At 41.2% G+C, this 25794-nt stretch overlaps 2 protein-coding genes across 2 annotated transcripts in view; both read left to right on the forward strand.

The window, feature by feature from the left end:
* LOC135698458 (protein FAM133A-like) overlaps window positions 1–25794 on the forward strand; it is a 472657-nt gene that overhangs the window by 196319 nt on the left and 250544 nt on the right. The window lies entirely within an intron of this gene.
* LOC135698436 (uncharacterized) lies at window positions 1036–7391 on the forward strand. Its single transcript, XM_065218416.1, has 2 exons — window positions 1036–2151; window positions 2730–7391. Exons 1-2 carry the CDS (start codon window positions 1036–1038, stop codon window positions 7389–7391), a joined length of 5778 nt encoding a protein of 1925 aa, XP_065074488.1.

A 25794-nucleotide genomic window follows, 5' to 3' on the forward strand; every position in this document is an offset into this window, starting at 1 on the left:
TTATGTAAATCGAAATCATATTTCAACTGCAATCTCTACTCTCATCATCTCATAGCATTTTAATGTTTATTAGTGCAACAAAATTGATTATATATATTTTTAAATAGAGACTTTCATTCAGATGCATGCGCATTCTGTAATAGTAGAAAAAAAGCTCTAAATTGATTGATGAGCGCTTTAGAAGAAGATTAATTTTTTAGCTTATTACATTGTTTTTCCTATTAATTCTACTACTATAGTATCACTTTCAATTTAACTCATTATTCAATTTCACTATCACTTTTAAAAAACTATAAAAGAAATGTATTTCGTTTACTACTAGCAAACTTCTTCAGTGCATATGACAAGACACTGAAGAAGTTTGCAAATAGTTAACGAAATACGTTTCTGTTATAGTTTTTTTTTTTTAAAGTGATTGTAAAGAAAACTGGGAACACGGTTTGGGCCAAATACCGGTCTAGTGTAAAAAATATATAGCTGGTATTGAAACGGATCGAGGAATAGTAAAAATCAAAACAAAGGAAGACAGAAGTAGCTTTCGGGATAGAATTTGGATTTTTTAGTTTTTGCTGAAATTAAGTGAATTAAACATTGAAACTTGTGTGCAGTGCCTTTATTAAAAACCGATCGATAAAACTAGTGACTAACAGCGTGGGCAGACGTCACACTAGAATTGTAAGTAATTTATACAAGGAACGTGTTCGATGTTGTTGCTTAACATAATTAAATTAACAATCGTAGATACTGATTGTGGAACAAAACATTAAAATAACACTCGTTGCACGAAGGTGAAGAAAAACTATCAATTGTGAGTAGAAAATATTATAAGGAAATCCAGATTAAATGAATAATTAAACAATTTGCAGTTTGAGCTGTATTTAACGCTGCTACAAAAACGGTGGTGCATTTCTTTCAAAAGTATTCCGAACATTCTCAAAAATTGATAATCGGATACGGATAACCTCAAAGATGAGTGTAAATCTTACAATGACCCCTTGCGCTGCCTGCTCAGCAACTTCTGAGACAAATGAAAGGATGATTGCTTGCGATGGCTGCAACGAATGGTTCCACTACCGATGTGTAGGTGTGCAGGAGAGCAACATCCGTGATCAGGAGATGTGGTTTTGCCCGACGGAGAAGTGCCAGAAGGTTGAAGAAGAGCAGGCAAAGCAGCTGGAATATCCAAAGAAGAAAGGTAAATCCTCCAAAAAGACGCTCGTAACGGACGAGAACTCGGACAAGTCTAGCGTCAAGTCCGATCGACAGTCCGGTTCCCTTCTTGAGAAAAAGCTTAAAGAACTAGAGAGGGAGCAAAGAGCGAAGGAGAAAGAGTTGGAGATGGAACGCCTGTTGAGGCAGAAAAGGATGGAGATGGACCGCGTTCTGAAGGAAAAGAGACTCAAAATGGAAAACGAAATGCGGCAACAGGAAATGGAACAAGAAAAGGAATTGCTTGAAAAGGCTCTTAAGGATGAGCAAGCTCATTTAAAACAAATGGAGCAAATGCGTGAAAAGTACCAGGCGAAGATAGCAAGCGTGAAGGGAAAGTTGAATGCTACGACTGATTCCAAAAACCAAAAAAGGAAGCAGGATCCACTGGAAGGACATTCGAAAGGCAACAAGCTAGCACAGGAGAAGAACCAAAGCGGATTAAAGCCGGCAAAGGGTACAAAAAGTGGAAAAACGGAAGCAAGGCCTGTGGATTCGGAAAATGAAGACAGCGAAGAAGAAACTGAGGAAGGAGAATCTGATTCTGGAGATGACGGATCGGATGAAGAAAACGAAGAGGAAAATGAGGAATCCGAAGAAACATACGACGAATCTGAGGAGGAATCAGAGGAAGAAATGAAACCGGAAAAGAAATCGAAGAAAAGGCAAGTAAAGAAGAAAGTAGAGCTACACGGGCTGGGGCAGAAATCTGCTGGACCTACGAAGACGCAACTGGCTGCGCGGAACGGAATCTGCAGGAAACTTCCCATATTCACTGGGAAACCGGAGGAATGGCCTCTGTTCATAGGCAGCTACGAAGCGTCGAACGAAGCATGTGGATACAACGATATCGAAAATCTTGTTCTTCTACAAGAGAGTCTTAAAGGACCAGCATTGGAGAGCGTTCGGGGACAATTGCTGCTACCAAAATCCATACCGAAAGTGATTGACAAACTGCGACAACTCTATGGTCGTCCAGAACAGCTGTTACATTACCACCTAGAGAAGGTGAAGCAGTTGGATCCTCCAAAGCAGTCTTGTAAGCGGTCACGGTAGTCGACACATTTTCTGTGATAATTGACTGCCTTTGCTTCCGACACTTGCAAAATAAGCTATCATAGTACAGTACCAAACTAAAATGTCATATGACAGGCTCTGTCATACGACACTGTCGCCGAAGACCGTCACGTATGTATGTATTTTGGTTTTTCTTATATTAAGAGCTGCTGATGTTTTACTTGTGTGAATTCTAAAAATAGCAAGTAATGATGTCCTAGTAATAATATTTCTGATCAGAAATGGTTTGATTTACGCCAAATTGAGGAATTACAACGAAATCACACATGTCATATGATAGCTATTTTGATAATTTTCTTTTAGCTCGAACGTTATTCTACCGGTCGTGTTGCGTAAGAAAGACGACGGTAGAGCATGAGTGTTCGAATACAAACAGACTGTCGCGCACGACAACGAAGCGAGTGTAGTAAAAAACGTCAACTGTTTCAACCCCTGCTCCAAAGGCCGAGAAGTTGGGAACGTTTATTCCTTTCGGAAATGCAGTAGAGCAACTTTGCGACCACCTTGAAGCGGCGGATCTGGAACAGCATCTCGTGAATCCATTGCTGGTACAGAGTCTGGTGGACAAACTTCCTTCATCCGATAAACGCGAATGGGTGCGCTTCAAAACCAAAAAGAAGAAAGCCACCTTGAGGACGTTTGCTGATTTTCTCTCGAGAATTGTATCGGAAGCATGTGAAGCCAATGCCTGCGTCGAAGTTAAAGGAGAAGCTAAAGACAGTCGTTACGGAAAAGCTGGTAAAGGAGCAGTAAAGGAGAAAGGAGCATTCTATAACCACAGCGTGAGCGAAAGCTCGAGAGAAAGTAATGCAGTTAGCACCACTGTACCCGAGAATCTAAAGCCTTGCAAAGCGTGCAAGCGTACAGATCACCGGCTGCGGTTTTGTCAAGACTTCAAAGCTATGTCGATCGTGGATCGTATGAAGATTGTTGAAAAAGCCAAGCTGTGTAAAATCTGTCTGAATGACCACGGAAATGCAGTTTGTCGATTCAAGATGCGATGTAACGTCGGCGAGTGTTGGGAGCGCCATCATCCTCTGCTGCATCCAACAGTATCATCAATTGTGATGAACACACACATCAATCTTCAAGGGACTGTCCTCTTCCGAATGATTCCAGTGTCGCTACATTGTGGGAATCGGACAGTGAAAACACTAGCTTTCCTGGATGAAGGAGCCTCAATTACGTTGGTGGAGCGATCGCTAACCGACCAACTCGGAGTGAAAGGAATTCTTCAGCCACTCACGATAAAATGGACCGCTGACGTCACTCGAGTTGAAGAAGGCTCAACAAAGATGAATCTGTGGATATCCGCTTCAGGAGACCAGGAAAAGCTGTTTTTGAAATCCGTACAGACTGTGGAACAACTTCTTCTGCCGAAACAATCACTGGACGGCACAGCAATGTCTTCTGTTTACCATTTCCTTCGTGATCTACCGATCTCATCGTATTCCAGTCAAAGACCCGGAATTCTAATCGGTTTGAACAACCTTCACGTTATCGCACCGATGCAAGCAAAAATTGGAGAACAAGGAGAGCCAATCGCTGTAAGGTCTAAACTCGGCTGGTCAGTTTACGGACCTACAGGAGGACAACCGCATAGACAGAATTTCGTAGGGTATCACCATGAAATAACTAACGAAAATCTGCACAACCTGCTGAAGGAACAATACGCGCTGGAGGAGTCGGTGGTTGCTGTGTCACAGGAGTCGAAGGAAGAAATACGAGCTCGAGAGATCCTAGAACGTACTACAGTGCGCGTCGGTGACCGCTTCGAAACCGGAATGCTGTGGAAAACCGACAACCCAAAATTTCCGAACAGTTTTCCCATGGCGGTACGCAGATTAAAACAGTTGGAGCAACGGCTGGAGAAGACACCGGAGTTGTATGAAAACGTGCGAAAGCAGATCGAGGAATACCAGCATAAGGGCTACGCACATCTAGCGACACAAGAAGAATTGGCTGAATTCGATCCGCAGGAGTCATGGTTCCTTCCCATCAACGTAGTTCTGAACCCAAAGAAACCTGCAAAAGTAAGGCTGGTGTGGGACGCAGCGGCAACGGTAAATGGTGTTTCTTTGAATTCCCAGTTGCTCACAGGTCCAGACATGCTCACTCCACTACCGGGTGTTCTCAACCGTTTTCGGGAACGACCCATCGGATTCGGCGGAGATATTCGTGAGATGTATCATCAGCTACTGATACGGGCGGCAGATAAGAAGGCACAGATGTTCGTGTTCCGAGACTCATCACGCGATTCTCCAAGCGTGTACATAATGGATGTAGCGACGTTTGGATCCAAATGCTCACCGTGCCAAGCGCAGTTCGTGAAGAATCAAAATGCCATCGAGTTTTCTACGCAATTTCCAGAAGCAGCAGCAGCGATAATAGAGAAGCACTATGTCGACGACTACTTCGACAGCGTCGATACAATCGAAGAGGCCATCACTAGAGCAACGGATGTGAGATATGTTCACTCGAAGGGAGGTTTTGAGATTAGGAACTGGGTGTCGAACTCCGGAGCGTTTCTCGATGAACTGGGAGAAGTCCGGCAAGACCAGTCGGTACATTTCAATCAGGATAAGGAAAGCGGGACTGAGCGAGTACTTGGCATCATCTGGGATCCAAGGCACGATGAGTTTTCGTTCTCGATGGAGCATCGGCAAGACGTGCGGCCGTATCTGCTCGAATGTCAACGTCCTACAAAGAGAATAGTTCTGAGCTGCGTAATGGGATTTTTCGATCCGTTAGGTTTGCTCACACCATTCACAATCCACGGAAAAATGGTGGTGCAAGATCTGTGGCGAACAGGCTGCGAATGGGATGACGAAGTAGACGACGAGAGTCTTCGTAAGTGGGAACGCTGGACGGGTCTGTTGCCGACGGTGGAAGACATACGTATACCTCGCTGTTACTTCAAAGAGTTTCGCTCAACGTCCATCAACTCTCTGGAGCTGCATGTTTTTACTGATGCAAGCATTCACGCATACGGTTGTGCTGCCTACTTCAGAGCTGTAATCGACGGAGATGTAAGGTGCTCGCTGGTGATGTCACGTTCGAAGGTGGCTCCATTAAAACTACAGTCAGTTCCACGTCTCGAACTGATGGCTGCTGTTCTCGGGGCGATGATGCTGCAAACGGTAAGATTAAACCATTCACTTACCATTTCAAAATTCGTTCTTTGGAGTGATTCGCAAACGGTGCTGAGCTGGATCCGGTCAGATCAGCACAAATACAAGCAATTCGTTGCTTTCCGAATCTGTGAAATATTGGAACTGACGTCTACTAACGATTGGAGGTATGTTCCGTCCGATTTGAATATCGCCGACGTCGTTACGAAATGGGGACAAGGACCACCACTGGAATCAGACGGTCCATGGTTCAATGGTCCACAGTTTCTACATAAGCCAGAGTCAGAGTGGCCCGAGCAGCAGAAAGCGAAGTTCAACGTCTTGGAAGAGATGAAAGCATGCATGCTGTTCCACGACGCATCCAGTCCGGTTATCAACGTCAACGTAATGTCACGGTGGTTGAGGTTGATTCGAATAGCAGCCAACGTAGTTCGGTTCATTGCCAACTGTCGGCGAAAAATAGCTAGGCATCCAATCCTAGTATCGAAGGCGGGACGCAACTTGGAGCGTTCTGTCATAGCGAAACCGGAATCCATCTGGTCGCCGCTGCTTCAAGACGAGCTCCAAGCAGGAGAAATTATGCTTGTGAAACAAGCCCAGCAGGACAGCTTTGAGGAGGAAGTGAAGATATTGGAAACCAGCCGTGGACGCAACCCGGATCAATCGCCGGTACTCGTTGACAAGTCAAGCTGGCTCTACAAGCTGAGTCCGATCATCGATGCCAATGGAATTGTGCGCATGGGTGGAAGATTGGCGCTATCGGAATCGGTTCCTTTCGATACGAAATTTCCGGTAATTCTTCCCAAGCGACAGATCACAAGTATGATCATCCAATATTACCATGAAAAATATGGTCATGCCAACAAGGAGACCGTGTTCAACGAGCTTCGTCAACGCTTCTACATCCCAAAGCTTCGATCAACCATTTCGCTAGTCGTGAAAGACTGCATGTGGTGCAAAGTCAACCAATGTCAGCCACAAGTTCCGGTGATGGCACCACTTCCGGTTCAACGGGTCACGCCGCAGTTGCGCCCCTTCAGCTCGGTCGGAGTTGATTATCTGGGTCCTGTAGAAGTATTGGTCGGTCGTCGAAGAGAGAAGAGATGGGTAGCTCTGTTCACTTGCCTTGCGGTACGAGCCATTCACCTCGAAGTGGTGCATAGTTTGACCACGCAAGCTTGTATGATGGCGATAAGGAGGTTCATCTGCAAGCGAGGTTCGCCGGACGAATTCTTTTCGGACAACGGAGCCAACTTCAAGGGTGCAAGCAATGAGATGTACAAAACGAAGCAGAAGGTCAGTACAGAATGTGCGGAAAGTGTCACAAGTCCAGCAATCAAGTGGCATTTCATCCCTCCCGGAACACCCCACATGGGGGGTAGCTGGGAAAGAATGGTGAGATCTGTTAAGGAAGCTATGAGAGCTTTAGACGACGGCAGAAAGCTAACGGATGAAATACTCTTGACCACGTTGTCGGAGGCGGAGGATATGGTCAATTCACGTCCGTTGACATATCTTCCACAAGAAACTGAAGAAACCGAAGCCATCACACCAAATCATTTTTTGCGCGGGGCTGTCAAGGATGAGGATCAGATTGTCGATGGGGAGGTTGAACTGGCAGATGCTCTGAGGAACGTTTATAAGCGGTCACAGTACCTGGCCGATAGGATGTGGAAGAGGTGGAGCAAGGAGTACCTACCCAGTATCAATCGGAGGACAAAGTGGTACGAAGAGCGAAGACCGTTGCAAGTGGGAGATTTGGTGTTCATAGTAGATGGTGCACAGCGGAAGAATTGGGTCCGCGGAATAGTTGAAGAGGTTGTAGAAGCTGTGGATGGCAAGATCCGGCAAGCCATGGTGAAGACAAATAAAGGCGTATTTCGGAGAGCAGTGGCCAACCTAGCCGTAGTGGAGATTCCCGGTAATTCCGGGACATCCGGCAGAGCGGAACCGGAGTTACGGGCTGGGGTGTAAAGAAAACTGGGAACACGGTTTGGGCCAAATACCGGTCTAGTGTAAAAAATATATAGCTGGTATTGAAACGGATCGAGGAATAGTAAAAATCAAAACAAAGGAAGACAGAAGTAGCTTTCGGGATAGAATTTGGATTTTTTAGTTTTTGCTGAAATTAAGTGAATTAAACATTGAAACTTGTGTGCAGTGCCTTTATTAAAAACCGATCGATAAAACTAGTGACTAACAGCGTGGGCAGACGTCACACTAGAATTGTAAGTAATTTATACAAGGAACGTGTTCGATGTTGTTGCTTAACATAATTAAATTAACAATCGTAGATACTGATTGTGGAACAAAACAGGAAAATAACACTCGTTGCACGAAGGTGAAGAAAAACTATCAATTGTGAGTAGAAAATATTATAAGGAAATCCAGATTCAATGAATAATTAAACAATTTGCAGTTTGAGCTGTATTTAACGCTGCTACAAAAACGGTGGTGCATTTCTTTCAAAAGTATTCCGAACAGAGATAGTGAAAAAAAATTAAAATGAATAGTGAGTTAGTTAAAGTGAAAGCTATGCAATAGTAGTAGAATTAAAAGGTAAATCAATGTAATAAAGTATATAAAAGTATCTTCTATTAGTTCGATCACACAAAATTAGCTTAAAATACCCCTTTGATATTTGCACCTCTCATCAATAATAGTATCCTCAAAACACGGGAAGTGATTCCAGTTGCTCAAACTTCATTATTATACGAGTTGTTATACGAATCCAAGGTGCTGTGAGGGACTTCACCACATCTTGTGGGGCATAATTTGTATAAGAAACTAGCTAACCCGTCGAACTTCGTCCCGCTCAAAATTTGATTTTCGTTTTAAACAATTTTAAGCATTCACGATTCCACCCTAAATATAAATTAATCTATTTGAATGGAATATTCGCGATTGGTTTAGATGATACTACTCTTACTTGAATTATTAATTGCATGGAACACTTTTCGAATTGGATGTAATTCAATAACATGTATTTGCACGGAATGTTAAGCGGCTAATGGAATCATTTATCAGGTCAATTCAATGCTTTATGGTAGGCTACATTCTTCGTTTTGTTATCCGGCGCTCAAATAAACAAAGATGAAGGCTTAATTGGCCATGTGAAAAGCAAGGGTATTCTAGATTGATTCCACACACTTCCAAAGATTGGCCTTGTGATTTATTGATTGTCATGGCGAATGCAAGGTGAACCGGAAATTGAAGGCGTTTGAACTCGAAAGGTAAATTTGTTGAAATCAGTGGAATTCTCGGTATGAGCACTTCCTCGCCTTTGAAGTTACCTTTGTATTGTTGCTTGGATCGCATTATTCTTGAGCTGTTTCACGGCCATTCTTGAGTTATGAACGGTCTTATGTATGCAACTTTGTTTTATATATATTCTTCAAACTTCCGAGAAGTTCTATTTTTCCGGCCGATATACAAATCCTTTGAATTGTTTTCAAACGTAGACGTATATTTAAAAATAGAACTGCTGTATCTCTGTGTTCAGTGATAATTAAGATTACATCTTTAACCTTGGTTATCGTTGTTATGGTTTTGGATAAGATAGCGTTTAGATAAGCTATTTTTGACTTTTATTGCTAGCCAAAGCAAAGCTATTTTCCCAAAGTTTTCATATATAAACTAACCCAGCTTAGATCTTCAGACGTAAGTAAGTACATCTTGATACAACTGAGCAGTGTGAAGTTTGGAGTCATCAGCAAAAATGAAATATTCATTGATTATCACTTCGATTATGGCCACCGTTGCAGCAGTTTATACCGTAAACGTTTCGTTCAGTGATTGGAAACGTGGCGAATTCGAACCGGATGTGTTCATATGGCTTTGTTCGAACTAAATTCAGCAAGGATGCATTTATGGACACATTGAAGAGCACGGGGTCAAGGACGAATTGTACTAAGGCTTGGAATTTTGTTTTTTGCAATATTTGAAACACTATGAGTGGCAAATGGATTGTTTTATGTTCATACCCATGATATTATAAAATATAAGTTTAATTTTAAGCAATAACATAAGTTTAATAAAAATTATCCATACAAACAATCATGATGTGACAAATTTGGCCATTAAGGTGAAATTGACCTAGTGAGTGAATAAAAATTTATAAAATGGTTATCTTTGGGACATCACTTCAGATTGGAAAAAGGTCTCGTCGCTTTGTGCGAAACAATAAAAGGAAAACATCAACGAGAGCTTTTAGCAATCTGAAGTGATGTCTCAGAGAAAAAAAACATTTTTAAATTTTTTACTTACTCACTACACCTTAAGACTATTTAATCATCCAGATTTTTTTAATTAGTAATAATTGACTCACTTCGAAACAATCCGGCCAACACTTGATGCAACAGCAACAAATCTCATCACTGATGGGAACAGTAACATTTCAGGTTTTATCAAGGTTTTAAAATACTCTTCAAGTCCGAATCTTAGTCTACAAGCCTATAATAAAACTAAAATTGTTATTTGGGTAATGTTCTTTGGACCATCTGCTTAAGCACAAGAAACATATATGAAGTTTTCCGGCATGTGGAGAACAACTACTGCAATATGCACTATGGGGATTCAGGTGGTTCGCCCATCAGAAGTAGAATAGTCAACGGAAAACCATCAGAAAATCCGTCCTATAAACCATATAGTGGCCTGTTTTTTTGTAAAAATCGAAAATTATTTTAATCTCACTTTTCTCTAAATAGAATAGGGTGTTTTATCTAATTTCCGTCCTACTAAGCACAACTCGCACTGAACCTCTCTTTTTCGAACGTACATGAACCCAAAAAAGGAGTGATTCTACTATAGCATCAATCCCATGCAAAAAAGCTACACACTTAGAAAAGTTGATGTAAATTTAGGTGCTCTGAGACTGACATATACGAGCGTCAATTTTGACATAAAATTGAGCCATAATAGACGCAAAAATCAGCTCAATCAAATGTATTTTCGAGCTTTTCAGTCTCGGAGCACTTAATTTTACATGACATGTTTGTTTACGTCTCATCCTTTATGTCAAAGATAGATTCCTTCACGTGTAAAATTAGTTATTTCTAAGTGTGTAGATTCGGTCTTAGAATTTCGTAACAATTGGTTTTTTTTTTTCCATATCGAAAAATATTAGACCTGTATCTATTTTTTTTTCACCTATAGGGTAGAGTGGTCCAAAAAGAGCATTTTTCTTAATTATTTTTTTTTTTGTTTTTGTTAATCAAAAGGTCAAATGAAAGATTATTATATCTGGTTTTAAGGGGACGACCCCGGCGTAGAGGTAAGCATCCATACCTCTCACGCCAAAGTCACGAGTTCAAATCTCACTCCCGGAGAAATCACGAATGATCCAAGAGCGTTAAAGTGACTATAATAAATAAATAACAAATAACAAAATAACAACCTGGTTTTAAAGATAAATATGAAAATGAACTTTAATCGTACATTTCTGATAGCACACACGTTATTATTGCTAGATTTGGCGTACATTTACACGATATTTCATGTAAATTTATACGCAATTTAATAAGTTGTTGTACTGGTATGTTGAGAGATTTTCTTTTTATGGCTTCCTCAGTCTATGATAATCCATACGGTCAGTTCGGCATTTCCCGACGTTTCAGCCGTTTATTGTGGTCTTTTTCAAGGGTAAAACAGGCAGGGTAAACTTTTGTACCCTTGAAAAAAAGTTTACCCTGCCTGTTTTATCCTTTGAAAAGGGCAGAACAACGGCCGAAACGTCGGGCAATGCATAACTAACCGTTTGGATTACCTTAGATTGAGAAAGCCATAAAAAAGAAATTTAAGCGCAAAATCGCGTAAATAAGCAAAGATGTATGTAAGCTTGTAAACAATTTCGGTGTTTATGCCAACTATACCTCAAAATTAAAGGAGAAGAGTGTGCCTAGAACTTCATTTTTGAAACCTAGTAGTAGTCACATAGTTGATTGATTGATTGATTTATCTTTATTAAGGAGGCTTTCAGCGTGAGGCTGGTTCGCCTCCAACTAGTCACATAGTCTCTATGAACGAAGTTCCAATTTCCTGGTCAAACCAAATGAAATATCTTGGGTTAGTACTTGACCAAAAATTAACTTTTAAAGATCACATTGAGGGCATTCAAGCCAAATGTAACAAATATACTAAATGTTTGTACCCTCTTATAAACAGGAAATCCAAACTTTACCTGACGAATAAACTTCTAATATTCAAACAAGTTTTTAGACCGGCCATGCTTTACGCTGTGCGAATATGGTCTAGCTGTTGCACTACCAGGAAAAAAGCACTTCAAAGGATTCAGAACAAAGTTGACTCCCTCCCTGGTACAGTACTACCGAAGTACATAGAATTGCGAATGTTGAGGCTTTAGAACAAATGTCTAACAAAGTAATTAATCATTTCAGGCAAAACTCGTTGCAATCCTCAATTGCAATGATTTATTCCCTTTATACTTAGATTCTTATCTTGGGTTTAGTTTTTAGTTTTAAGATGTAAATAGTTATACTGACATGCAGGTTGAAAAAAAAACCTGTTTAAAATACTGAACTGCCAAGGCAGGAACAATGTAAAAGGCTGGTAAGTTACTGTAGTAACTGGAGCACCTAGGTTAAAATGAAACGTCATTTATTTTGAATTTGGAACAAATAAAGAGTTTTAATTATATATAAAGGAGAACAGTGTGGAATTTCAAAGAAGAATCGATTTTCATGATTTCCAAGGTCTTGACTATTTGGCCACAATCCCTTATGGATATCTGTTTGAACAATCATGATACTTTTCTTAAATTTATGATTAAATAAAAGGTTTCCACTTATGGGACAAAAGTTCGCATTTTAATATTTGTTTCAATAACATCTAATTCAATAACAAATCAAGATTTTCCGAACTTCAAATAAACAATTAGTGCACTACTTTCCTTCTCATTAGAACAATACCATTTATTTTTATTTTATTTTCTCAAAATTTAAATTCCAACCCAGACCCTTCTCCACCCACTGCTAATTGGCTTTCGCTAAGTAAACAATCTTCCCCTTTCACACCTGTTCCAAAAATAAACACACCCGGTGCCAATAGCGCAAAACTTTCCTGAAAATTTATTGGCCCATCTTGCTTGCCACACTCGCCCGGAAGACATTGTCCAGAACGCAACACGCCTCCGCACTGCTGAAAGCGAGAACAACGACGGATATATCTCCAGCCAACCAGCCAGTCCAATCCGAAACATTTCACACGTTTTGCCATTATTTACAGGCCTCCGTTTGGCAAACAACACACAGTCGATGCGAAAATACCAAACAACTGGCAAAAGGAGATCCAACGAGGCCGGGCCGGTCCAAAACAAATCCGAAACAACTTATCGCTCTGGTCCTTTGCAAACACAGAACCCCTTTCCCTGATGGCAGCCTGCTTCACATTGTACACACATAGGCACGGGACAGCACACCCAGCACACACAGCACCATTCGTAAACATGAAATTCACCAAAACTCGTTTGGCCCGAGCGCTCGCATCCCAAACACCATACCTAAACCATGTAGTTAGAAGCCCAGCAACGGAGCTCGCGGCCCGGTCTCGGTCTCACATTAACCCACCCGACGGAGAACGGTCCCGGGTGCACGCCTGCCGTGGAGGAACAATAATTGTCGCCGCAACACATATGAATACATTCGCATTCGAATGAGATGTGAGCAGAATGGTGGATGAGCGAGAAACTTATGATCTCTCTGCTTGGTAAACGAAACTAGGAAAGCAGCATCAACGTCTTCGTCGTCGTCATTTCCATCTCCCGCAGCAGCCAGCATAATAATCACAGTCGAGCAGTTTGATGTAGAGGAGAAAAGCAATCATCATCATCATCATCGTCGTCGTCATCTTCTTCAGTGATTGCAGTGTAGCACGTCGAGGTTCTATGGACCAGAGAGCTCTATAACAGTATTGCTGATTGTAGCTGCTGTAGAGTTCAATGAGAGTGAACATTTCAAGAGAAATGAATGACTAAAAGAGATATGGTGGTAGAGAGCAATGCTTCAATCACACCTTCAAATCTCGATGAAAACAACGAAGAGCAATGATCCCGAGGCGTTATTACGGTGAGAGGTTCGGTTTACCACGGTGCAGGGTTGATTGATTCACCTAGAGGGAAACAAATGTGAAGCCTTATTCAAAGAAGGCAACACTTTCTTTTGTGTATAACTTTTTATTGCATGGGGAAAAATTGATGAAATTTTGAGTAAAACTAGTTTAGAGTGTAATGTTTACATGTGCAACCTTTCAAGTGGTTATTGAGATGGCTTCCAAGCAAGAAGTGCTTCGACTAAAAATTATGGGAGCGATCGTGGAAAATCCAGGCTAGTCCCACAGGTGGATCGCGAAACAGTTTGGAATCAACAATTCGAACGTATCGTTCTAGGAGACCCAGACGACCCAGCGGCGAGCTGGCAGCGGTAGAAAATCGAAGACGACCGATCCGTGAACGCAAGGTGAGGGATTACTTCAAACGCAATCTGAACCTTTCGATTCGGGACGTGGCCATGAAGGTCAATTCTTCCGTCTGGTTTGTCCAGTAGACAATGAAGCGGGCCGGACTTCATGTCTTCAAGGTAAGGAAGGCGCCTAAGCGATAAACAGAATACGGTGGCCGAATTCCGCGCATTGAAGCTGTACCGCGAGTGGTTGGTGCGGCCAAAATGCATCGTAATGGACGACGAGACGTACATTACAGCGGACGCCAAGCAGATGCCCGGCCTGGAATTTTTCGTCGGCAAGTCCCGCCTGGATGTTCCGGAGAAGTTCCAGAAGAAGAAGGTCGACAAATTTCCCAACAAGTACTTAGTTTGGCAGGAGATCTGTGGGTGCGGCAAATTCAGCAAGCCAAACATAACGACCGGCACCATCAACGGCCAAATATATAAAGAAGAATGCCTCCAGAAGCGCCTGTGACGCTCTGTTTTGGCCGGATCTGGCATCGTGCCATTAAGTGAAACCGGTGATGGAGTGCACAATGGTTCCCTTTAGAACAAAAGTTGGCCAAAACCGAGGGGGGCGACACATCTAAATTTCAATTCTAGATGCTCAAAAAATCTCACACTAGCGAATCAATCTTCGAAAAATCATCTTTCATTTCTCGCATCTACTTGCATCGCGCTTCATCTTTTTGCAGGAAATCTTCAAAATCGACTTAAATCTTCCTTCTATCTACTCAGCGTGCGTGCAGCTAGCCACAGCAAAACACAATATTTTCTGCATCGTAGATAGAGTCGTCCCCCTCGGCCAAAACCTCAAAATTGTTGCAAATAGGCAAAAAAAAAACAGTTGAAATAGATGTTTTTTAGCTGTACGAAGAAAATTTGACAATCAAGACGTCACAAAAAGGAGTATAGTAGAACCAAAACCAGTGCACGATGGTCCCAAAGCCGTATTTAGGAAGACAAACATGTTTGCGCCCAAACCGTCAGTTTTAGGTATATGGTTTCTTAGGGAAAGTTGCTTCATATTTTTTGTTCAATCTTTTTATGTTCGTAAAATTAGGGTGGTCCATAAAATTGGTGAATTAAAAATAAAATATTATTAGAGATAGACCAAAGCAGTGTCCTAAACAGTTGTTGAATTCAAAGCAACTTTGTTGAAAACACAACGTTATTATCTCTTATCGTTCATGAGTTATGATTTTTTTAAACAAGCAGGTTAGGATGGCCACTAAAATCGGTTTTCTTTAAATATCTTTTCATGCGTTGATTTCTCGTAAAACATTGTTCTGATTACATTTAGAACTTTTGATGACGCATAAGCAACTAGGTAACTATCTTCTTTGATTAGAAAGTTAAAGGTTATTTTCTTCGAAAAAAAATGGCTCTTTTCAATTGTCAATATCTCAAAATGGAGCAAACCGATTTTCAAACATTTAATTTAATTAGAAACATCGTTTTTTCTTCGATTTAAGAAAAAAAAACTGCAAGAGTTTTTCGGTTTAAAGCATTTATATTTAAATTATTTTTTTTAAATAAACATTTTATTTTAAAATAAGTAATATTTTCAGCAAAAACTAGCCATAACTTTTCAAATAAAAGAGGTAAAAAGTTCTTAAAGTGTCCAGTATAAAAATTTCACGAGAAATGAACGTATAAAAAGATATGTAAAGAATGACGATTGTCTAGGGGCCACACTAACCTGCTTGTTTAAAAAAATCATAACTCATGAACCATAAGAGATAAATATATGGTGCGTGTGTGTATGTGTGTGCGTGTTGGTGTGCTTTGAAAAAGGCATTGTGAAGCTTGCTACAGTATACACCGCAGGTTATTTAACTAAGAAATGGATATTTTCCAAAGAACACTTTACTTGTTATTCCTAATTTCAACATCTTTCGCAAAAAATCACAAAACACATTAAAGCCTATCTGAAAGCTGACCTTTTTAGCTATCTTTTGGTTACTAAAGGATAGTTAGCGGATGTGTCCGTCATATGTTTTGCTTAGTCTAAATGTGTAAAAAGTATATTTTTGCTAATTTTTTTATTTGAAACTGTCACTTAAAACAGTGCAGACACTCTTTTTTACCATCCATTTAACGCGAAATAAACCGAGGAACATTTCTTTTCAAGCAACCAAGTTGATAAACACATTTTTTTTTTTGCTTTATTTGAGCAGTAACAGTAACAAGAAACATTACGATTTTTTTCAAAAATGGGTGATATCGCTACACTATAACAACCATTAAACAATGTAATCAACAGAACTGCACAAACCATTCAATTTATGATATTCTTAACATGTAAAAATGATAAAAAAGTATTGAAATAAAAAAAATATCAGCTTTAATTTTTTATGTTTTGTCCAGCCAGGAACCACTGTGGAGTGGTACGGAGCCAACGATGTTGTTTTTGTGCCGAAGGAGGCAAATCCGCCAAACTCGCCAGAGCTTCCTTCACCCAATAGAAAAATTCTGGGCGGTTATGAAGGGCAAACTCCGGAAAACAGGGAAGGTCTTCAAAAACGACATGGATTTGAAGAAAGAGTGGATGAAAGTGTTGTAAGAAAGATGGCGCAAGTGTTGCACAGGATATGAAAGGTAGCGTTAAGTCCAAGATGCAGGAGGTTGAATAAACCAACTTTTCAACTAGGGTAATTGATTCTGGTTGGACCCATCAAAAAACTGATGATGGTTGGACCTATTTTTTCAATCGCTAGTTTGGTCAATCTTCGCTATATTTTTATTTTCAAAGATCACTTTACTATCATAAAAAAAAACTCTTTTTATTCAATTTGCATGGGTATTTTATTGAAAAAAAACTTCAAAACAATTGAGTTTCAATGTGTTTTCAAAACAGTTCATTTTCCACGCATTAGCTCGCCATCATGCCTTACTTTCAAACATACAAAAAAGGAATACTTTTTAAATTTATTTTTATTTTCATTCAGTAAAATACTACTTTAAGGTGTAAACAACACGTTAGTACGCCATTTATCCATTGGTTTCACTAAAATGTTTGAATAATTGACGAAATTCGAATAGATAAATATGATCATGGTTGGACCTACGCATGATTATGGTTGGACCTATGTGTTTCCTTAGACGGCCGCTAGGTGCGCTTCGATTTGTTTACATCCTTCATGCGCAGCTGATTTGAAATTCGATTTCGTTTTGGCCGAGTGATCAGTTCCTTCGATTGAAAAAATTGCTAAAGAAAAGAGTTATACGGTCGAAAATCTTCAAGAGGCTGTTCTTTTAGTAAGAAATAAATCACTTACCACGTATCAGGCACAGAAAAGGTACAACATTCCAAAAACGACACTTCACGCAAAAATTAAGGGAAGCCACGGCAAGAAATATGGAAGGGAAATAGTGTTAAGTGTTGATTTGGAGAACCAGCTAGGGGATTGGGTTTGTATGTGCGTTAATATGTGTTTATTTATTCCCTGAGAGTTTCAAAAATATATATATATATTTTCAGTGATCATTTTTGTCTGTAGCATTTTTTTTTAAAGAGTACAGTGCTTAGTAATCGTGAGTGACTTTTACTTACACATCGGAATTAGCCTAGCCTAAAACCTGAATGTTCGATCGCGATCGCGGTATCTATTTTATCAAAGTGGCTAATTTTATTTTTTTTTTATATATATCTTTATTAAGGAGACTTTCAGCCCTGGGCTGGTTCGTCTCCGCTAATTTTATTGAAGTTCAATGAAAAAGTAATCTTCAGCAAAGTTGTAGCTGAGAACGTTTCACATAAGTAAAAAGAGCATTTTTTTTCCGTTATAAAAACTTCAAAGGGCCAGAGCAGTACGAGTTCGCAATCCAATTCTTGTAGTATGGCGAACAAAGTAGTGTTTTTGGTGAGTTGTGCTGTGAAAATAAATTCATAATTTCGTGTGAAATAGTGCCGTGTGCCACGAAAGGATTATTCCAACGCGTGCCCGTTGTATTTTTTAACAGGATAAGTAGAGGAAAGGTTGCCTAGCAACTCGTTCTTGTTTATTTTGTATTTTTCCCCCGGCGCGCTATTGCTTCTGTATAGTGAGCTGTGGCGGTAATATTTTATTTTGTTTTCTCCTCCCCTGTATATGTCTGCTGCTAACAGTGTTAGCATTTAATTTGGTAAAATGGATGTGTGTAATGTATGCGAGCAGTCTATTGCTATGAGTGGGCTCGCAGTTACATGTGTAGGTGCGTGCAATGGAACGTTCCATTTCGCTTGTGTGGCACTCACTAACAGCGAATTTGTTTATTATTCAGTTCCAACCTGGATCGGGTATCAAGATCGGCTCTGCTTGTTTTCTGGCAAACGTCAGTTTGATCGTTTGTTTTTAAAACCTACCTCAACGTGAGGTTCGCACTGACAAAAAGTTCGGTTTTACCCGATAATAAACAAATTCGATATAAGACTGTTTCGAGGCTTATAGCAGGTAATGCAAATAATCTGTTCATGTGTGATAGTTGTCAATCAGATCAGAGTTGTGACGAGCAGAATGATCCTGGGGGCAAGACAGCTATACTCAGAGTAAATATATTTGCAGCGAGTAAATTTGAGTTACTCATATTTACTCAAAAATGATCAAAGTAGTCTCGATTTTCTGATCAAAGAAAATACCGTCTGACAGCATATTTCGTTTGAAGCATCTGTTCACCCATTTGACAGATCGAATCGCTCGTTTACCAAATCGAATTGTGGACAAACGAAATGCTCCTGTGGTGGTATGACTGCACGACGGTTTTACGGGGCTTGTCGTTCGTGTGTGGCTTGAATGCCTTTCAGTGAAGTTTTACTCATTTACATGGATGAGTGGATGTATTTAATGGTGAATAAATATCGAAGGATATTTCAAAAAGAAGAAGTAAACAAATTATTTACCCTTTGTGGAACCTTAACATTAATAATCATGTCATGGCCAACAACCGTTTTTGGAAACTCGGCCTCATATGTTTATTTCCTCAATGTTGTGCCCAGAAAACAACATTTCATGAAATATCAAGCGTCTAATCCCTAAAGAATGATCGAGTAATATTATAAATCGAATAAAGCTTTCGATGAATTTATACATAGTATAACATGCAAAAATCATATGTTACCAATAATGGAAAGGCACTGTATTCTTATCTTTTTGAAAATCGTGCAGCCTATATGTACTCTATTTTTTTTTATATATATTTGTATAAATTACGTTACCATTGAGTTTCTGGAAGTTTAAAAAACAATATAAACGTGAACTATATTGCTCTAAGAATTGAATTTATTGAATTAATTTAACCTAATCCGAACCTATCGAACCGCGCCAAAAGTCTCTACACAGAAATTCCAAGAAAGAACTTGCTTTGCTTGACAGCATCGGTTTCAACATTATTTTCAATATAACAATCAGGTTGCTATGTGTATATAATATATTGAGCAACGTGAGTTACTCAGAGTTACTCAAAATTAACTCCGGTTTTACTCATGATCGAAAGCTGTCTTGCCCCCAGGAATGATCTGATCTCGCGCGTCAAAAGGATACAGGAAGAGATCAAGGTTTTTCAACTCTCGGACTCGACCACTGGCATGCGAGATCACATTGCTGCTCAGGTGGACATCGCGGTTAAAAGCGGGATGGCAGACATTAGAATAAATCTAGATAGGGCTGGAATTAGGGCGTAACAGCCTTTGTAAACAATGACTTCTATCGATGATTTCTATGAACTCAAGACACGCCCACGCAAACAATCAAAACCGTCGCGTAGGGCAAGTCTTCCCCTACTCGATGGTGTTGTTGATTTGCTTTGGCGAGCCTTAACTTTCTAGAAATCATCGAAAGAAGTCATTGTTTACAAAAGCTTTTACGCCCTAATTCCAGCTCTATCTAGAAATGTAAATGGTCTTGAAAATTTAATTTGTGAGAAATTGGATAATATGAAAAGTTCATTTTTTTAAATTGATGCAGAAAACCAATAATCTGTAATGATTCTATTTCCAGTCCCGTGGGGAATAACCTTGGAGTGCCCCAGGGAAGTGTATTAGGGCCCCTTTTATTTATTATGTATATTAATGACTAGCGACGTGTTTTACGGTTTTGCGATATTAATCTTTTTTTTCAGATGATACTGTGTTATTCATTGCAGCTAAGGATTTAGAAGTTGTCGTCTCACACTTGAATGAAGATTTGCGTTCTCTAAGTAGATGGTTGAAGCATAAGCAGTTGTGAAATTGAATACAAGTAAAACTAAATTTATGGTAATTTCACGGAATCGATTAAATGAGAACGTCTCTGTTGTAATTGATGGTGAGACTATTGATCGCGTTCGGGAGATTAAATATCTTGGCCTGATTATTGATGACAAACCTAAGTTCAACTCTCACATTGATAATATCATCAAGAAAATTGCGAAGAAGTATGGAATTCTATGTTGATTGAAAAACGATTTAACTATTGCCAGTAAAATACAGCTATACAAATCAATCATCTCTCCTTATCTAGACTTTTGCCCTTACATTTTATTTCTGGCCAATGAAACACAAATGTCGAAATTACAGCGCTTGCAGAATAAAATATTGCGTTTGATTTTGCGATGCAATAGATTCACTTCCTCAACTTTGATGCTAGACGCCTTACAATGGTTGTCGGTGAGGCAAAAAATTGTATAATTGACTATGGTGTTCATTTTTAAAGTAGTTAACGGTTTGCTGCCTCGATATTTGTGTGATCGAATTGAAAGAGGAAATGACTATCATAGATATAATACTAGAAACGCGGATGAAATAAGAACACCACATTTCTTGACTTGTGCTTCCCAAAATTCATTATTTTTAAAGGAATAAATGTTTTCAATTCGATGCCTAGACACATTAAACGTACAACAACATTAGCATAATTTAAGAGACATTGCATTTCACACGTTAAAACTGTCTTTTGAACGGTTATCCAGTGATTTCTTTTATGAATTGACAAATTATGTATCTTGTCGAAGTTATAACGAGTTTTTAATAATTATTGTTGCAAAAACTATTTTGTTCGCCACGATGGTTATGATGGATTTTTGATATTTGATTTAATAGTAGCAGCAAAAAAAAATTTTTTTTTTGTTGTCTACAGAGGTTTGAGCCTCGCGCGCGTATTACGGATATAGAGGACTGAATTTAACATTTGAAAAAAAAAAATGCTATTTGTGTGTGTGTGTGGGTGTGTGTGTGTGTGTGTGTGTGTGTGTGTGTGTGTGTGTGTGTGTGTGTGTGTGTGTGTGTGTGTGTGTGTGTGTGTGTGTGTGTGTGTGTGTGTGTGTGTGTGTGTTTTTTTTTTTTTTTTTTTTTTTTTTTTTTTTTTTTTTATAGTAAGGTTTAGGAAAGCTTCAAGAAGCCTGGCCTGTAGTGAAGGTGGCACGGTGTGGTATCCACTAGTTGCCTAGTGCAGCTCCACTAAAACCCATTCCTTACTCTCTCCTCTGCCTGGATCCCCCCGGGACCACTGTGAAGCGACTACTTCGGGGGGTGGCTGTGCTCATGCACTTGTCGTACTCTCAGCGCTAGCTGGCGTTGCTAGATCGCTGCTCTTCTCTCCATTTACGCTGCAGCTCTGACATAATCTGTGTGACTGCCCTGCTGACGGCATTCCAAGAGTCCTCCTCTCGACACATTTCATCAACGACATTCTCCACGTTAAGGACGGGCATCTCCGTTCGCACTGCCTCGAACCTTGGACAGTCAAAGACCACATGCTCCGGCGTTTCATCGACGTTGCCACACTCCGGACAGAGGGGTGACGCTGCGTGTCCGAACCGATGCAGGTATTTCCTGAAGCAGCCGTGGCCAGACAGGAACTGCGTTAGGTGGAAATTGACTTCTCCGTGTTTTCTGTTCACCCAGGTCGAAAGAATCGGTATTAGTCTATGTGTCCATCTACCGTTCTCCGTCGTGTTCCACTCCTGTTGCCACTTAGCCAATGACTCCACTCTCACAACTTTCCGTACTCTTCCGGCTTCTCTCTGCCTGTAGCACTCACTGTCCTCCGCCAGGGTGATGCCGATAGGGATCATACCGGCGATAACGCATACTGCTTCCGACGAGATGGTTCTGTACGCACTCACGACTCGCATGGCCATGAGCCGGAACGTACTGCTCAGTTTCCTTTGGTTCTGCTTCGTTTCCAGCGCTGGAACCCAGGCTGGACCTCCATATCTCAGTATCGATGATGACACGCTGGCCAGAAGACGCCTCTTGCTACTGCTGGGACCAGCGTTGTTCGGCATGATTCTAGCTATCGCGTTGATGGCCTTCGAAGCCTTCTCACAGGCATATTCGACGTGGCTGTTGAAGTTTAGCCGGTCATCGATCATCACTCCCAGGTATTTTAACACACGCTTCGAGGCTATGGTGTGCTCCCCGACGGTGATTTCCGCCCGCTGTACCGCTTTACAGTTACTGACCAATAACACTTCCGTTTTGTGGTGGGCTATTTGCAGCTTCGCTCCTTTCATCCAGTTACCAATCATGTCGATTGCCTCGGTTGACAACACTTCCACCTCTTCCAGCGTCTCGCCTGTTACCGTCAAGACGACGTCGTCCGCAAATCCAACGATCTCAACTCCTTTGGGCAGTTTCAGCGTTAGCACGCCGTTGTACATCCCGTTCCAGAGCGTTGGACCAAGGATGGAGCCTTGTGGAACTCCCGCTGTGATCCTAATCGATCTCTGTCCCATGTCTGTCTCGTAGACCAGAACCCGGTTCTGGAAATAACTCCTCAGGATCCTGCACAGGTAGTCAGGGACCCTCATTCTATGCAGTGCTTCGGCGATGGCCTCCCAGCTGGCGCTGTTGAACGCATTCTTGACGTCGATCGTTATGACGGCGCAATATCGATCTCCTCTCCGCTTCTGTTTGGTCGCCTTTTCAGCTCTCTCGACCACTGTCCGAATTGCATCCACCGTCGATCTCCCTTTCCGGAATCCGAACTGCCTCTCCGACAATCCGTGCTCACTCTCCGTGTATTTCGTCAGCCTGTTTAGGATGATCCTCTCCAAGAGTTTTCCGAGTGTATCCAGCAGGCATATAGGCCTGTATGATGCTGGATCCCCCGGCGGTTTTCCTGGTTTCGGCAGCAACACTAGCTTCTGTATCTTCCACCTGTCAGGGAAGTGACCCTCGTTCAGGCATTTCTGCAGCACCATCCTGAACATGTCCGGGGATGACTGGATCGCCGCTTTCAACGCTACGTTGGGGATTCCATCCGGACCGGGAGCTTTCTTCACCTTCAATCCTTTCGCCACTACTACGAGCTCCTCGTTGGTGATTTCGACGTTATCTCCATCTCTTTCTCCGTACGGTGTAGGTGGCCAGGTTGTTGGGTCGTGCTTCGGGAAAAGTCCTTCCACGATGACTTTCAGCTTCTCTGGGCACATTTCAGCGGGCATCGTTGGACCTCTGATCTTCGCCATCACGACTCGGTATGCGTCGCCCCAGGGGTTGGCATCAGCGTCTTGACACAGCTCCTTAAAACAGTTCGACTTGCTCTGCTTAATCACTCGTTTAAAAGCGAAACACTTCCGTGTGTGTGTGTGTGTGTGTGTGTGTGCGTGTGTGTGTGTGTGTGTGTGTGTGTGTGTGTGTGTGTGTGTGTGTGTGTGTGTGTGTGTGTGTGTGTGTGTGTGTGTGTGTGTGTGTGTGTGTGTGTGTGTGTGTGTGTGTGTGTGTGTGTGTGTGTGTGTGTGTGTGTGTGTGTGCGTGTGTGTGTGTGTGTGTGTGTGTGTGTGTGTGTGTGTGTGTGTGTGTGTGTGTGTCTCTGTGTGTGTGTGTGTGTGTGTGTGTGTGTGTGTGTGTGTGTGTGTGTGTGTGTGTGTGTGTGTGTGTGTGTGTGTGTGTGTGTCTCTGTGTGTGTGTGTGTGTGTGTGTGTGTGTGTGTGTGTGTGTGTGTGTGTGTGTGTGTGTGTGTGTGTGTGTGTCTGTGTGTGTGTGTGTGTCTGTGTGTGTGTGTGTGTGTGTGCGTGTGTGTGTGTGTGTGTCTGTGTGTGTGTGTGTGTGTGTGTGTGTGTGTGTGTGTGTGTGTGTGTGTGTGTGTCTGTGTATGTGTGTGTGTGTGTGTGTATGTGTCTGTGTGTGTGTGTGTGTGTGTGTGTGTGTGTGTGTGTGTGTGTGTGTGTGTGTGTGTGTGTGTGTGTGTGTGTGTGTGTGTGTGTGTCTGTGCGTGTGTGTGTGTGTGTGTGTGTGTGTGTGTGTGTGTGTGTGTGTGTGTGTGTGTCTCTCTGTGTGTGTGTGTGTGTGTGTGTGTGTGTGTGTGTGTGTGTGTGTGTGTGTGTGTGTGTGTGTGTGTGTGTGTGTGTGTGTGTCTCTGTGTGTGTGTGTGTGTGTGTGTGTGTGTGTGTGTGTGTGTGTGTGTGTGTGTGTGTGTGTGTGTGTGTGTGTGTGTGTGTGTGTGTGTGTCTGTGTGTGTGTGTGTGTGTGTGCGTGTGTGTGTGTGTGTCTGTGTGTGTGTGTGTGTGTGTGTGTGTGTGTGTGTGTGTGTGTGTGTGTGTCTGTGTATGTGTGTGTGTGTGTGTGTATGTGTCTGTGTGTGTGTGTGTGTGTGTGTGTGTGTGTGTGTGTGTGTGTGTGTGTGTGTGTGTGTGTGTGTGTGTGTGTGTGTGTGTGTGTGTGTGTGTGTGTGTGTGTGTGTGTGTGTGTGTGTGTGTGTGTGTGTGTGTGTGTGTGTGAGTGTGTGTGTGTGTCTGTGTGTGTTCAATCTAACCCCCACTGGCCGGCAGTGCTATTATGGAAGAAATTTGCTTACAACAATCCTTGATGTAATAATTTAAAGCAAGTTTAGTCCGGGAGTTAGAAAGCGTTAGCTCTACTGCAGATTCAGCAACCCATTTCAGAATGCCTGGTAATTCACGTCCATTCCGAGGTTACTGTCACATACAATAAGCCCCGCATGTAAACACTACCGTTATCATATGAATAATGGTACTGCAAACACACTTCCAGATTTCAAAATGTGACGTTTCGAAATCTGCCGCGTATTTAGTAATATATGGAAATATGCATTTATAATTGATTATAAATCAGATGGATCTCACCAAATTCTGTCTCCGAAAAAGGACCGGTTTGTTCACTCGCGGTAATCGAAAAAATCTTCCGCGTTGTTTTTACAACCCAACACGACATTTTGAATCACATTCGAAGTTTTTCATTTGCACCGATTTTTTTCTTGACACCTCATTCGCGTGCATCCTCCGGAAGGCAGAACGCCAGCACCAAGAAAAGAAAAAAAATACCTGGTAAAACTCTTCTTGGGAGGGAGGCAAAGCACCAAAAACAAGCGAAATGAAAAACCGACCGACGCGACACCACAGCAACGTGATTGATCTTAATTTACACTTATCCACACGCGAAAATTAATATTTGTTTGATTTGGTACAATTAAAAAATATGGGAAAAACAGATGATATCAGCGCCAGCGAAAACAAAACCAACCGTTCGCGGGCAGAGCCTACTGCGTTTTTTTCATTTGAAAAAAAATGCTATTTTGAAGCTTATTTGGAAGATACCTTGAGTTAGTAGTAAGTTTTCTGACAAATGTTGGGAGCTCGTGAGCATTCCTGACATTGCTGAAAATTATGATAGCATCAGATTGCGGGGTTGCTAGTGTAATAGGATGCTTTGTTGATTGTTCATTAACTCTTGATTGCTTGTAATACTAATGAATATTTTAGGTGGACAAAAAGGCAAACTAAGAGGTGGATGCCTGAGCTTTTCCACATTTATATCGCTGTGAAGCAACTGTAAACTCTAGAGGGAATTTATATCTGTAAATGTAACCAGTTCGTTTTTTTTTGCTAACCTGGTTAAAATGTTTACATTTAATTATCATAAAGATAAATCGTCCAGCTCAAACCTTTGTAGAGGTAAGAGGTAGGGCCATCATCATGATTTTTTTTTAAATAAGCTCAAA

The sequence above is a fragment of the Ochlerotatus camptorhynchus genome, unplaced genomic scaffold, assembly GCF_037179485.1.
Source record: "Ochlerotatus camptorhynchus isolate MF236.1 unplaced genomic scaffold, CSIRO-AGI_Acam_v1.1 ptg000086l, whole genome shotgun sequence".
NCBI lineage: Eukaryota > Metazoa > Arthropoda > Insecta > Diptera > Culicidae > Ochlerotatus > Ochlerotatus camptorhynchus.